This window comes from Rissa tridactyla, chromosome 1 (assembly GCF_028500815.1).
Source record: "Rissa tridactyla isolate bRisTri1 chromosome 1, bRisTri1.patW.cur.20221130, whole genome shotgun sequence".
NCBI lineage: Eukaryota > Metazoa > Chordata > Aves > Charadriiformes > Laridae > Rissa > Rissa tridactyla.
The window spans coordinates 87712296-87728534 of record NC_071466.1 but is presented as its reverse complement, the minus strand read 5'-3'; the positions used below and the strand labels follow the sequence as shown (position 1 = coordinate 87728534).

Below are 16239 nucleotides of genomic sequence, written 5' to 3'. Positions count from 1 at the left end.
GCAGCAGCACTGCCACTTCCCCCACTGCTTTAAAAAAACAAAATGAACACGTCCAATCTAGCCAGATTATTTTTCTTGTTGCTGTGGTCTGTTCCAGCTTTCAGTGCTTTAAAAAGTAAATTTCCCTCTCCAACAGTCTTGATCTATTAATAGAAGAACAAGTTACACCAGTGTACAATTTACTGTGAATCAATAGGCTATAATTTAACTAGTTTGAATTTGTTAAGCAGTTCTTTGACTGCAGAATCATGACTATAAATATTTGGTTTGCTTATTGACACCCATGGTTTATTCTTCACTCTGTCTTGAGACTCCTAAAAACATAGATTTGATTTTAAGATCAGTGACTAAGTGTCCAGAGAGAACAGTATAACTTTGCCATCTAGTGGTGGTTACACAGTAAAGATGTCTTAATGACTGCCTGACACGTTTTTTGGAAAAACTCTATAAAATGTTTCTTTCAATTTTTACTAGTTAGAGAATAATACTTTTAATATGTTTGTACCTGTTTGCATCCAACGCATTAGCCGTGTCACCACAGCAGGATAACGTGCCCATTTTCAGAGGGAGAATGGATGCATAAAGTATGCGGACAATTTGATAAAGGCCATCTAAGTCTGTGGCAAAGCCAAGGCTATTGCTGTTCTTTGTCTTCATACCTGGTCTTTGACAAGTCCTGGGTGATTATGCACAAGAGTTTCTTCTGATATCTATTTAGAGGTGAAAATCATCCTATGTTTGTTTTCATCCTGACATCCTCTACTTTGTCCAATTATCACTTTACCGAGATAACACTGTATTTTACCACATCCCTATGCCAGGCCTTAGTGTCGATAGTAGGTAACAATTTCCAGTAATGTTTCTGCATATTTAACCAGTCATAGCGTGATGAATAAATTGAGAACTGTCAGTTGCAGCCTAAATAATTAAATACCAGTATCTTCTGTTCTGATGCAGAGTGTAAAATCATAGCAGAGAATTAGAATTGGTCTTTGTAGTACAAGCAGTGCATATGTAAAGGAGATGGCTAGTTTGTATTACAGTATAGCCAGAAGTTTGGCTGTATTTCCAAATTATGCACAGCAGTAGACTGCCAGGGCCATCTGTGCTGGGCAACTTCACAAATTAAGGTGAAAACTGGAGAACCAAAGTTAGGAGCACAAGTCCCTTACATAGTCATTGAAAAGCAGTAGGCATTTCACTGGGTAGCTGGGATAGGTAATCCAACTGTGCCCACACTGGTGGGTGGGAATGCTCTGTTGAGTCCCTCTGGGAGCTAGTATGGAGTTCACCAGAGCTTACATGCAGGTGACCTTCTGTTGGCAGCTAAGGCAGGATCATGGTTAGTTTGGGGGTCACAACCCAAGTAGGGAGCACACCTGAGCCCGAGAGCTCCTAAGTGTTTGTAGGCTCGTTGTTTGAGACATGGCCTGAGAGTGTCCTTCTGTGTGTTAATGATGACTGTTAATCTTACTGTAATTAGTATATAGACTTGTGTCTCTCTTTTTTTGAACACACTGGTATGTGCAAGATTATCAATATGTTGACTTGTGCTTTACATAACTTGTGTTTAGAAAGGCTGTTTCTAGCAACAGTTTCTCCTCTCAGGGGTGAAGTATTTTTCATAGAATCAATTAGGGTGGAAAAGACCCTTAAGATCATCGAATCCAACTGTAAAATGGCAATTCAGTATTATTTATTGACATGATAAGTGATACAAGTGTTGCCTGTCCAACAGCACAGTTATATAAAGAAACAATGGCCAGTGATCACTACCGATGAGCAATTTGCACTGATGAATACTGATTTCTAGGAACCAGCTGCAGTAGAGAGTTGCAACAGCATATTTAGAAAATGTAAATGTACTTGAGAACTGCATATAATAGAACAGATTGGAGCAAAAAATTGCCTTGTGTTCCCTGCCCTGCCTCCTCTGCTTTTCTTGGATGTCATCTACTATAATTTTTATTGAAATACTAATAGTGTTACCTAAAGCGGTTTTCAACACGACTACGTTGAAATGGCATTAGCACCTAGTAGTTAGCCAATGCAGTGAAGCCAACATCCAGTAAAGCATTTCTTATAATACGGGGATTGCATTGTGCGTGTGCCAGGAAATTTTTGCAAAATCTTCCCGTTGTTGGTGCCACGAGTTCCCATATCCCTTGTAGCAACAGAAGTCAGTATGTCAGGGTCTCTGGTACAGAGGCAGAAGGTGGCAGAGGCTTACACCTCCAGGCCAAAAGCTGTCAATTAAAATAGTCGTGCAGAATACTGTCAGTACTACTGTTCTTATCCTTCTAATTTGTGGAAGTGAACAGCTAGTACTAGAGGTGAAAAAGAGCGGGGAGTATCTTAACGTAAAATAAGCCCTGTATATTCATCTATATTTCTGTTGGCAGAAATGCCCAATTAATTGATTTATTCCTAATGATTCTCCACGCTGTTAAATTGGTCTTCACTTAAGTATGTCTACAATGGTAAAGGGTGTGTCCCCATTTAAGAATCTGTAGTTACTGAATTATTTTTTTTTCACAGAATGGTCTGAAAGTGCCTATTCTTTTGAGGTGCACGCTTTGGAAGCTGTGAACTTGGCTGTGAAAACATAAACATTCAATTGCTTTTTTGTCATTATGGTATAAGCAAATCATAGAATCATAGAATGGTTAGGGTTGGAAGGAACCTTAAAGACCACTTAATTCCAACCCCCCTGCCATGGGCAGGGACACCTTCCACTAGACCAGGCTGCTCAAAGCCCCATCCAGCCTGGCCTTGAACTCTTCTAGCGATGGGCCTTCCACAACTTCCTTGAAACTAGATTTATGTTCAGTTTTAGCAAGACATTTTCAAATTGGAGAATGTAAAAAGCCTAAGAAAGTGCAGAATTAAATCTTAGGTGGCCATATGTGCTGATTTGTTGACTTGTTCAAAATTCCAAATTTTCCTTTTTTTGACAGGTACCACAGATCGAAAGCTTGAAATCAAAAAGGTGCCTCCTGAAAGGCCAGAATGTCTTCCTAATCGAACAGAAGAAAAAGGTATGAAATGTGCTTTCCTGCCTGCTCTTTGCAGAGAGATAGGGGAAATGGAACCGATGCACATCCTCATTTCCCAGTCCCTGTTTTCATTAAGTATATTGTTTAGATGTGTATTTCCCCCTCTGATTGATCTGTGATGATATGGATTTTGGAAAGGATCTCATTGTTGCTTTTGGGCTAAATTCAGGGTATTCAATTGTACCAATGCAGAGCTGTTAAGTACCCGCAGCCTCAACCGAAGTCAAGGGGAGATATGCTCTCAATACATAAAATGCTGTCTGAAGCTCTGTGCTCAGTAAAACCCAGGTCCTTGATCAAGTAAGATACTACAGGTTAGCACGTACTTTTTTCTTAACATCTCTATGCCTTGGTTCTCTAGTTAAAAGCAGGGTTGGTGGTTTTCCTGCATCACAGAGGGGGTTTGTGAAGATATAGTCATTAATGCTTATGAATCACCCCATTATTATAGTCACAAAAGTCATAGGCAAGCCTGTGAAGAAATGAAAAAATTCTGTCTTCAAAGCCAGGTTTGAACATTGCAAGAAATGGGGCACAGTACTACACAGAGCAGTGACAAGCAAATTAAACCTTTAATGGTTTCATTGTGCATTCTGAACAGTTGGGGGAAAATAGTTACATTGATTCTATAATTGAAGATGGGGTCGAGTTTCATATGTTTAAGTGGACCATTAGGTTATAGAGACAAGTTTGTTTATGGGATTTCTTAACTTTTAAGTATCCGAACTTGCAATCTTTTAAAAGGCATGTGTGTGCACGTGACTAAATGTATAATATGTAGTTATAGTTTAGTGCCAGATCATTCAGACTTTGCACCAAGATCTGTTTCTGGATATACATCTTAGCAATCTGCCAGGTGTTTTAGCACGTTCATCTACATAAGTTTACTTCTGGTTATGTGCGCTACTTCTCATGCTTATCTTAGCAATAAAACCCTTTCCTTTACAATTTTGGATTTACAAAGCCAACTGTTAAAACGGTGGAGGAAGTTTAAATGTGTTACTGTCCCATCGTATAAATATCTGCAACTTTTCTAAATGTTGAAAAGAGGCCATAGGAGCCATGCCTACATTTCTGGAGTACTGGGGAGTGGCAGGAATTGTTCAGTGTGGTGTGGCAGCAGGGGTGGCACAGGAACGTTCTTTATCCTGTGTGTTGGTACTGCCTGGCCCGTCCCTCATACATAGTTTAGATTCTTGGACACTGATGCAGTATAAATTGTCATAGGAGTAAGCGTGAAAAATCTACAGAATATGCTGGAAAAGAGTCAATCCTACAGAGGACCCAATGATTGCATCAACTGAAAGTTTACTGAAAAAGGGTATATGCCTGTGAACAACGGTTGCATACTAGACTATTCCGAATATAATGTGGGTTGTGTTTCTGGTGATTTATTCCATGATCCTCTCAGACTGAAACCTAGAACCCGTTAAGCAATACCCTGTAACATTCCCAATACCTCTTATGCATATACAGAGGTGTTATATTCATGATGTATCATAGACACTGTTGTCAAGGGGAGTGTTGACATAGTAGGATACAGAGAGCAAAACTTTGATTCCTTTGAGAGTTTTGTCCTTTCTTTAAGAAGAATCAGATTTCCTATGGTGTGGCAAGTGCTTACAGGTTTGTTTTGTAGTATGAATTTAGAGCATATTATTTACAAGAGTTATTCATGTGTATTGTACTTTACATACTCACAAGCACTGCATATTTGGCATTGAATATTGGTATGGTGACACTTCCTAACTATGCATAATCAGTTCTGCAAATGATCCAGTTTTTCATTGTCAAGCTGAAAAATTCAGTATATAAGTCTGTGCTTAAAAACCTGAATGAAAGGTCTGATTTTTCCAAGGGGTTTACATCCTGCCAAACCACTAAATTTTAATGCTTGTATTTTCATTTAATTGTAGTTCACTTGAAATACACTTTTTTTTTCCCCCAGAATCGATAATTCTCTGTTTGTTCAAGAGATGTTAAGAATATCCAGCATAATTATTTTTGTGACCTTCTAACTTAATATTGTTTTATATTAGAATTTGATATAAGTTGTGCTCATGGGAAATTGTTCCATGTGATAGGTAATTTTTTGCCATTCTTATTTTTTACACTCAGAAATTGGCGAGTTACTAAAATTAGAAATAGCATTCCCATTCAGACACTGCACGCACATTTCAGCCATGAGGAATTACAGGCAGAGCAGTCAGGCAGAGCAAACAACTGATTTGTGGTAAGCATGTTATTTCAAATAAAGAATGATATAGGACCAAAGTGGAAAGGAGATAAGCTTTTTCTTTGTACACAGTGTATCTACAGTTGAAGATTTCTTGTTTAATTGTAGACTTGTGAGTGCAAATGAATTCCACTTAATAATATCCGTGTTCTTTTTTTCGGGAAATAATTGATTTAAAGAAAGATCAGAGAGAGAGCAAAAACAGTTAGACTTGCAGAAGCCTTCAGTTCCTGCTATACCTCCGAAGAAACCTCGGCCACCCAAAGCAAATTCTGTGAATAGACCTGGTACCTTGCCCCCGAGACGACCAGAAAGACCAGTTGTGCCTGTGACTCATACAAGGTATTGTTTTTCCTCTGTCCAGTGCTTTTGGGATTAGTGGAAAAAACACACATTTAAAGAACTTAGATTTAACAGTTAATGTCACAATTTATTTCACGGTAAACTGTATTTAAAGAACAAAAAAAAAAAAGAAAAAAGAAAAGCCTTCTAGTCATCTGGCTGGGTCATAACTATCTTCTCGAGATTAATAGTCTGAGACTGTTCGTTACTAATTAATTTCTACTGATGAACACACCATTAACTGCAACATCATAGTTTCCAGTGCAGAATACGTGGGAAATATCTGCATCAGAATGTTGCGCTGATATTGACTTTCTGAGTTTAACTCTAATTACTCTAGCTTAGCAAAAGCTTGGATTGTACTGAGGAACAGCATTAGACAATGCATGTTTCAAGTACTGTCATCTTGGTTTCGGTCTGTTTTCTTTGATCATTTTACATCAATTTTTAGCAAAATACATGTGTATGTGTCTTCACAGAATGTTCTTTAAGCTGGTGCCACTGCAGAATACTGCTGTCAAGTGTTCATGCTCTAATGTTGGTTGTTATTCTATAGTTAGATGATGCTCTTTATCAGAGGTGGTTACAGCCTTTGAGGAGCACTGCGGAATTGGACATGACAACACAACTCCATTTAATCTCTGCCAGAGCTTGGAAAAGCAGAGGTTGCAGAAATTAAAGCCTGTAGTCTTCATCAAGTCTAGATGGTTGTATTAGTCATCGGCATCTGGGTTGTGCACTGTAGGCTTCCTTTACGCATAGTGGATAGAAATAGGTGAAAACCAGAAAGAAGCAGTTACCTAAAATGGGCAGGCTGCACATCTTGCAGCTAGAATACAGGCATAGAAATAATTTTACTATTGTACTGATAGAAAAATTATCTGCCATTGAACTACTGGAGTTCAAGTATGCTAATGGTGAATTAAATACCAGAATTGGTGTATAGGGTAGAGTGGAATAAAATAGAAATCCTAGACATTGATTCCCCTCATTCCTCCACATATGTTTCATTAAATGCTCTCAGTGTGAAGTCTGAGACACATAAAATAAAAAAACGGTGCCTGCCTTGTGCTGACAGTTTCATCTTACTGAAGTGCTTTGGCTGTGCATCTCTGAGAACTTAGTCGTCTATCCAGGTGCTATTGCCACAACTTCTTGTGGACTTCTTGGCTTTAAACACGCTTGCCCTGTTGTTCCAAAATATAGTCCACACCTGCTGGTCACTTGGGCGTGCTTGGAAAAGCAAGCATTTGCTACGACCTTTAGATTTAGCTAAGTGATGTCGTCTTGGCAATACATACCCCAGTGTTCTGTTCACTGGCTAGGCATGCAACGGGGTAGCTATTCTTTTGTTCCATCCTTTGCCTGGAATATTTTAAACATATTATAAATATTTTAAACATTTAGAATTGTGGAGGGATGTTTTATTTCTCTTCTGTTTTCCTTTTTTCTAAGTAAAAAATTGCATAAATGAACCATGCATTTTTAAAGTACTTCAGTTTTCATGTTAACAAAGTGAAAAAGCAGATCTAAACAGTAACCCTGTTATGTTTTTAATTGTCCAAACTCTGCTATGTCTAGCACAGAGAAAAAATGGTTCTTTCTTTTTATCTAATACCATTATATTTGAAAGAATTTTACTTGTAACAGTAGTTAGGTTACAAATTAGAAAGATGTTTTTTTAAGATGATGATGCACATTGATGATCACAGTGCTAGCAGTTTCCCTATGAATTTCTTTATCAGCTAATTCAAATTAATGGAGTTATTTCATATAGCTGTTCTGCCTGGTAAGGTCTAACTTGTAAGGGTGTCTTGTAGGAAGAGGGCGGAAAGTTCACATAATGAAATAATCCATGGAATAGACTTTTAATTACTTGAATAATTAAGAAATGTGAAACTTGAAATGGAAGCAGTCACTTCAATAAAGGTGGTTTGTTTTTCAATTGGTTCAGTTTAATAAGATAGTAAATATTTTTTAAGACCTGCTGGTGTCCATTTCCAGAATCTGAAAAACCTAAAGCAATTTGAATAAAAATTGAACCAGCAGAATTTTTGCTGACCTGTCGTGGTTTAACCCCGATGGGCAGCTCAGCCCCACCCAGCCGCTCACTCACTCCCCCACAGTGGGACGGAGGTGAGAATCGGAAGGGCAAAAGTGAGAAAACTCGTGGGTTGAGTTAAAGACAGTTAAACAGATAAAGCAAACGCTTTATCTGTTGGCAGGTGTTCCGCCATCCCAAGGAAGGCAGGGCTTCATCACAGGTAGTGGTGACTTGGGAAGACAAATGCCGTAACTCTGAACTTCCCCTTCTTCCTCCTTCTTCCCCCAGCTTTTATTGCTGAACATGGCCTTGTATGACATGGGATATCGCTTTGGTCAGTTGGGGTCAGCTGTCCTGCCTGTGTCCCTTCCCAGCTTCTTGTGCCCCCCCAGCCTGCTCACTGCTGGGGCAGCGTGAGAAACAGAGAATACCTTGACACTGTGTAAGCACTGGTCAGCAATAACCAAAACACCCCTTTGTAATCAACACTGTTTTCATCACAAATCCAAAACATAGCACCATGCAGGCTGCTATAAAGAAAATTAACTCTATCCCAGACAAAACTAGTACCTCATCCTGAGGAAAAAATTGCTGTAGTTACAACGTGAGCCTCATGAGATTTCCATGGCAGCTGCTGAGCAGAAGAGGGTATTTTTCTGTTCTGAATAAGTGGCCTGCATCTTATGCATCTCACTGACTTCTTGTGGCAATGAATGTTTTTCCATTTAAATATAATCCTCCTTCCTTGGAGGCAGGTTAGGGCTTCAAGGGTAATAGGAGAGACAAAAAACCATGCGGGACAGAGAATAGCTGTCAATTTGCTCCAAAGGCTTCACAGCTTATTTAGACATACCTGTGATTATACCATTTACTGATGAGTCAATTCTCTGGAGTAGGCAAGCCATAAAGACCTACAGAAAGGGCATTTTTACAATCAGTCTAAACCAATCTGTGTCCATGCTGCTGCTAACAGGAGCAGGTTCCCTCTCCTGGCAGCCCGTTCCCGCAGCCTCCCTTATGTTAGCACCAGCATTGTGCAGCCATCCAGCCATATGGGTCAGGGAGCTGCTCCAGATGGCAATTAATCAGTTTGCAGGGGGATTTCTATTAGTGTGGGCTTTCTTTCAGGCTGATAATTTGTCTGGTCAAGCTGTCAGCCTATCTGCATGGGCACGAGCAGAGGGAGGGAGATGCTGTGACCAAGAAGGCATGGCTCCGCTCCTTTCGCGACAGTATGGATGTAGATTTGCATAATAAGCCCACTGATTCTTTTGATGGCGGAGCCAGGTTTACAGCGGAACTGGGTTTTTTGTGGGGTTGATGTCACACATCTTGGTATCTTTTATAGTCAAATGGTAAATGTTGTGACTTTCAGCCCTGAATCACACCATCCTAAGAATCTTCTCCAAAACCATACTCACACATTTCCTAGAGCACTTCCAACTCACATGGTGCTCTCAGTTTGCTGGGAAATATATGTGTGCAAAACAGAGTATGCAGTCAGATGCTCATTGCCCCGTCAGCCAAGAAACTTATAGATTTACAAATATATAAGCAATTTTTTAAAGAAAGTTAAAGGCCAAAAGATAAGAAAACTAATTGATCAGGTAGATCACTTGGAGAATATCCTTATTAATCATCTTGCCAATTACTACATTTTTTCTAGGAATGTGTTAAATTTCTTTTCTTTTCTTCATGGCGCAGACTGCCTGCCCTATTGATAGCTGTGTAGGACTGGTTTGTTTTTCAGGTCGTAAACTGGTTGCCTGTCTTTCTTAGTTCATAGAATACTTGTCACCCTACCACAGTGTTTAACGGGATGTATGTTCACTTAATCTGTGACTTCCTCTGGTTTTTAACACAAATTTTCAGGCTCTTTATCACAGTCTTCCTGAAGTCTGAAACAGGGTTTCCAACCACTTTGTGTATTACTCATAAACTGCTGCCATGAGTTGAGGTTCAGGCCATCTGTCGTCAGCTTATGGCATCAAAAGCAGAGACAAATGAAAAAAATCAACGAGATTCAGGAGCTTGCAATGTATTTTACTGTCAATGGCTAATTACTGCTGTTTGTAGAAATGCACATCTGCCTGGGTTGTATCAGGGACAAGATCTATATTTTTACCCATAATTTGGGTACCTGAGGTATATCATAAATGTTACAGCGCTACGCTGGGAATAGTCATTGTGGAAAAACTATGATATTCATTAGTTGACCTGATAATGATGGTAATTATTGCATTAATTGGACAGTTGTTATCACAGTAAATGTCACAGGGATTTGTCTGTGTGACCTATGCAATGCCAAGCTATTTGCCTACCACTGGATCTTTTTTAATTAATTGTTTCAATAGCCAGATTATTTTAGTAAACTTGAGTAGTTGTGGGATATAAAGTTCTACAAAGAGAGAATAATCATGTTGCTTATGTTTGAGCTCCTGTTTGATTTAAAAATAGTTCCTCTGTATAAAGTATCACAACTCTTGACACTTGCCTATTCCAAAGACATTTTCAGACAGACTAGGTGATCTTGTTTCTTTAGACCTGTGGAAACAATATTCATAGTCTAATCTCATAAGCAGCATGCATAAATAAATCCTCTAAATAAAGATGTTCTTTTGGTGGAAGAGCTGCGTTTATGAGTAAATACTAGGAACCGCTGAAATGCACAATGCTGGCTTGAGGTTCTCTCCCTTTCTGCAGCATTCTAGATCTCCCATTGCTATAGTTTATGCAAGCCAATTAATTAGAAACAATTATGAATAAGGATGTCCCTTTGCTGAAATGCACAATGCTAGCTTGAGGTTCTCTCCCTTTCTGCAGCATTCTAGATCTCCCATTGCTATAGTTTATGCAAGCCAATTAATTAGAAACAGTTATGAATAAAGATGTCCCTTTGCCCTTAGATTTCCTTCATGTTGAGATGCTGTGAACATCTGAAGAATTACTCAGGACGCTACGGTGTCTAAAATAGGCTTTTTTGACAGGTGTTAAGGAGAAATGAGATAAGGTTAATCCATACAGCATGTCTTCTTACTGGTGATTGCTCTCTCTGACACATTGCTATTACTCTGGTGCTACAAAGGAAGAATATTTCCCTCTCTCATTATTAATTGCAACTTGTCTATCAATTTACTGTAACCCACACAAAAACTCCAATAAAATATCTCCTCTTCTTGATCCAAATGTAGGAGTGATAGTCCAAAAGTGGAATTAGTGGGCAGTACAGTGTCCGGCACTCTAGAGAAAGACTCCTCTGAAAGAAGCAATGACATCGGTAAGTTATAGTGCTTTTTATAGTTTGCCTAAGAAACGTATAGTGTAAAACTCTGCTTTTTAGTGACTTTGTTATGATCCAAAAGGCAGATTGAGGATTTGGCAATGAATGTGTGTGCATTTATATCAGATTTTAACTGCAGGATTAAAGGATCATTTCTGCTTTACTTAAAAAAGGTTTGTTGGGGTTTTCTGTTTAAAAAGAATTTTAAAAGGAAATATGGAATGGTGATCTATTTTGAATAGAAGGGCTTTTGTTATTTCTGTTTAAAAGTTTGAAACAAGTGAGAAGGCCAACAATAATAAGTCATGCTTGTTTAACAGATGTAATATTAGTGCTGCCATATTTTTAATGCTGCAAAAGATTGTGGTTTTGGTGCAGTTAGTAATCTTTACACTTTCCAATACAAAGGGATAGAGACCCAATTGAGGTCAATCTGAATAAATTTTACTGCAAACACCAATTAAAAGTAGTCTACATTTCTCTTGAAAGTAATAAATTTGTGTTCCAAACAGTTTAATCGGGAAATCACCTGGAAAGGAGTAACAGTAGGTTATTTTTCTGTCTTCTCTCGCCCTCCTTCCTTCTCAAGTTGGCAGTGCAGGAGAGATGTTTGCTGGGGTGACTGCTGCAGTAAGTGGCGTTGGAAAGCAAGGTGCCCTGACTCTTGTCCCAGGGCTGTAAGCAAAAGCCGCGACAGCCATCTTCTACCTCTACTTAGAAATACGCCAGCGACAGCTGCTGCCGTCGCTCTCCTCCCCAGTCGCAGCTGTGCCGCGAGAGACCTGTTTTTATAAAAGGCAGAACCAGGGTACCCTGAATGTGTAAAAACTACCTTTTGCTGGCGGCATTAAATGTTATTTTGGTGAGGTGGTTTCTACCCAGACTGCTTTATTAGTAAAACATTTCTGTGAAATATATACTTTCAACAGCCAAACCTGCCTTTTCTTTGGACTTGGAAGCAGAGCCCTAAGTTATAGATGGATTTTAATTGCAGTGTAACAATAAAATGCTAAATCAATTTCACGTAGGTTTATGAGCTTTTCAGCATCCATATGTCTGCTTTTTTTTAACCTTCTGCTGTTGCTATGGTTTATGATAGTAACATTCTTATGGAGAAGCAAGTAGTATGTTTTTCACAGATTTTCATTTGGGATAAACATGGAAAAATTGAAGCTTGTGATAAGTTGCATGAATATTTTTATTGTAGAGATTAATAATAAGGGATGGTATGGGAATGCAGTCAAATTTTACCATTTAGTGCTGTTACCCATGTTTACAAATTTGCTTCAAAATATGTAAGCCTTTGCTCACTTAAAAGAGAAAGCTGTGAGTGCAAATAACATGTAGTGGTGTGATGGAAGTAAACATTTTTTAATCCTTGTGCTAATTTCCTTGGAATCATTATCAGGATAAAAGCTTACAGTGTTTTGTATTTTTTTCTGGGTTTGTTTTCTGTTTTTTGTTTTGTTTTGTTTTTTAACAACCTGTAAAAGGTTAGGTAGGAAATATGATTTCTAGTAATTTTTATTCATTTCCGGAACTTAGATGTTGGTTTTTTTGTGTTGTTGTTTTGGTTTTTTTTAATGTATAATAGGAGCCAACAAGAGTCCATAAACTAAACCACACACATGTTGCAAAGGGTTTAGCTAATGCCCTCCTGTTACCATTAACAAGGGGAACCTATTGAGCCCAAGGATAAAATAGTGTGAATACTTAGATAAGTATAACTTGATAGGGTCAAACCAGGATGGCATTTACAAGGGCAAATCATGTCATTCTAGCCTGTTAGACAACTCATGAAAAAAAAAAAAAGAAATAAATTATGATTTTGGAATGAAAGTGGACCCAAAGATCATAACTGTTACAAATTTTCAGGGGACTTCTGACGGCTCATGTAAAATATTGTTAAAGAAATAAACAGCCTTTTAAGAGAGGTTAGAGTAATAAATTACAACTTAATAAGCCAAAACAATTCACTGTGGATTAACGTCTTTCACTATGAGGAGAGGTTTGGAGTTCAGGACAGTTTATGAGCAGTGTAATTGGAAAGATTTATGATAAATGTGTTAGATTTTTTTATTTATTTACAAGGAGAACAATGGGTTGGAGAAATCTTGTGGCTAAATGAGTTGTTAGTAAAGATGATGTATGAGTGAGTGGAGTTGTCCAGTGTATTCCAAAACAATGATGGATCAGGCAGTGTGAATCCAGCTAATATTTAGCTGTGATGTGTGTTCCCAATGTTACCCCGGTGTCATGTACTCTGTGGGGAGGACAGCCTCAGCTTCTCTGAGGTTCATCCTTCCAGTCAAAATGGATCTGATTAGATCTACCATTTGATGTCTTTTCAGTAATCCAGATTTACACAATAAATTAGAGTGGACCTATGTGACAGACAAGGTGGGGCTTAGCAGTAGCCTTTGAAAGAAAATGGAAGTTAAATCGCAGAAGCTCGGGTTTATGATCATTCTGGTTATTGGTTACTGGGCTCCTCTTTACTCTTCCATTAGCCCCAGTGCCATTCAAGCTCTCGGAGAGGACAGAGGGAAGAGCAGCAGTCAGTTGCAAGTTGCCTCACCCTCTTCTTGCTTATGTGAAGTACTGATGATCAATCATGGACTGAAAATGAATAATACAGCACTCTTCTGGCTTTTTCTGCACTAGCCGCGTTAACCTGGATAGTGGCTGTTGCGTTCTCAGCCCTATAGCCAATCTAAAGCTCTCGGTCTTTCTTTCAAAGCAGAGAGATGTAGAAAAGCACTGGAGAGACAGTTTTGGTTATAAAAGCAAAGCATACTAAAGCTGGATGGAGAGCAGTTTTCCATTCTGTGAAACCTTTTTAAGGATTTCTAAACTGGTTGCTTTTCTTTGTCATGATAAGACCAAAATCTTTACAACGAGGGAGGAGAAGGTACAGGGTCCTTCCATATGCCATCTCACAAAAAACCCAAACAAATTATCAGCAAAACAAAATCAGTAATTCCATCAACAGTTGAGAAGCAATATGCAGAGGGGAATTGGGACATCCATGTTCAAAACTTGTATTCTGTCCAGGTCCCCTATTCTAGAACAGTGTGTTAAACATCGCTTGTTTCAGAAATGGCATTTTTCTGTTTATTTTCTAAAGTAATATTCCACCCGTGGATCAGTGTTGTCTAGCCAGAAAACCTCATAACTTTAAAAACACCTTTAAAAACGTTCAGTCGGCTTTCCCGATCAGGAATTCACAAATGCTTGAGCAAGGCTGAAGTGATGTGTAGTACAGTGCATAACATTCTGTCAGTTGCATATATAAAAAAGTTATTTTTATGTAGATGTTAGCGCATGGCTTGATTTCACTAGCATGTTCTGCAGAGTTGTGACTTGGCACTTAAATTACTTGATGATAATACAGCACTGATTACAATTTTGCAATCTGTACTGACAAGAGCAAGTCCTGTTCAGCAACATCACTGCTGACTGTAGATACAATGGCAGCTATTACTACTGTTGTTCATGCCTTTGCTTCTTTCCACAATCCTTACAAAAACCATTGGAAAACTAGCCTTCAGAATATAATATTTAAGAGGAACCATTCCCCATTCCTCCTCACTTCTTCTTTTGTTTTCTTTTTCCCTGTTTTCAGTGATGCCTTTACTTTCCTTTCCACACATCTTTCATCCAGCTTTTCCCATTTACATCTCTTTGCCATGGGTAACTCTTCTTCATTTCATGAGGGTAAGGCTTTTGGTTTTTTCCATTTCTTCTCTGTCCTGTCTTTGCTTTAGTTGACAATGCATAACAAATACAAAAAGAAGTATTTTGTAGAACACCTAATGTATAAATGGCTATTACAGATTTTTTTTTTTAATTAGAAGTTGAAATTGAGTGTACTGTGACAGAAAATCTTGCACAATAGCACTGAAAAAAGAAATCACTATAGTTTATTTTATTGTACTGTAAGAAATTTTAGTGACACAAGTGACATATAGAGTTTGCATGTGCAGTTTGTCCATGCTGTGGTTCTTACAGACAGATGGCGTCATCGCAGAGTTTAATGCATGTATTTCATTGTGATGTCCTTACATGTTAGAAAATGAAAATATTTAGCAGCATGCTAGGGTGGTTCTCTAGTCTGAAAGAGGAAAAAAATCCCAACAGAACAAAAGACAGAAATTTGAGAAGAGCTCACTGGCTCTCAGTGGAGCAGTTTACGTCACGGTTACATCACCCAAGACTTTGTCTCCAATATTGCTGTGGTTAAATCAAAGTAGTTACATCTTTTATAAAGTCTCACATACCAATAACTGTTCTGGATTGAGAATGGGTCTTGAGCTTAGCTTAAAATGCTTCTAAAGCAACATAAGCCACCCTGAAAGTAAGCCCTGTTCTACCAACAGAAGAGTAGTCCTTATGTAGAATTACATTGATTTCAACAGCTTAAATTAATGCCTTATTGCATAACTTGACTTTTTTTTAGGTTATGTGTTTCTTTTTAATTTCATAAAGAATTGTTATATCTGAGGGCCAATGCAATGATAGAAACATCTAGCACATATAATAGCTTACTCGATCAAAAACTAATGCTTACAGAAATTACTGAATTATTCCAATTAATTATTGGTATTGAGTTATTTCTGCAAGTCAGGATTAATCCTAAACCTTTTAACAATATATACACACAGACTTTGGAATCCTGCAATCCTGAAACAAGACTTGTCTATGCAAAATAAACTCACTTTGAAATCATTTAGCACTTAAAATCATACAGATTTAAGCGATTTGAAGAATAAGCCACAAAGAAATAAAAATAATATATCTACTGTGGAAATGCTCAGTTAATCCACACAAGAAGCAGTTTCTGTGCTTTGCAAAAAGACTGCGCTGCACAGGCGCTTCGCACACAGAGCCAAGCGGATGCATCTTTCCCATGTTTTTCCTGGCTCTTTACACATTTTGCATAGTATTTATGAAAGCAGTTAATAATCTTCATCAGCACTAATGTAAAGCACATATGTCTTCTATTGATTCCTGCTTAAACATATAGCGTTGGTGTGAATTTTCTTAGGAGATTCCCTGAAAGCTGGTTAATGTGAGTCCATTTTTCAGCATTTCCTCAGACTTTAATCTTCAGAGCATTTGCTGTGGAGGATCATGAAGTACTGGCTGAACTCACATTATTAGCCATACTGTTTTTCTCTCTCTCCCCCCAAGCCTGCTGCTAACTTGCCTGGAAAGGTAGTTAAAAATACCCTACTTGAAAATATCGAATAAACAAACAAACAAACAAAAATCTTCAGTA

The 16239-nt window shown here is 38.3% G+C and overlaps 1 protein-coding gene across 6 annotated transcripts in view; it reads left to right on the top strand.

The window, feature by feature from the left end:
- SH3KBP1 (SH3 domain containing kinase binding protein 1) overlaps nt 1-16239 on the top strand; it is a 229643-nt gene that overhangs the window by 199585 nt on the left and 13819 nt on the right. For 5 of the 6 annotated variants that reach the window (XM_054189028.1, XM_054189020.1, XM_054189011.1 and 2 more), the window contains 3 exons: nt 2958-3038; nt 5472-5634; nt 10870-10955. In XM_054189028.1, the coding sequence (XP_054045003.1) occupies nt 2958-3038; nt 5472-5634; nt 10870-10955 (330 nt within the window). Of the gene's footprint in view, nt 1-2957; nt 3039-5471; nt 5635-10869; nt 10956-14583; nt 14676-16239 lie in introns of all 6 variants that reach the window. The other variant, XR_008464532.1, reaches the window with a different exon arrangement.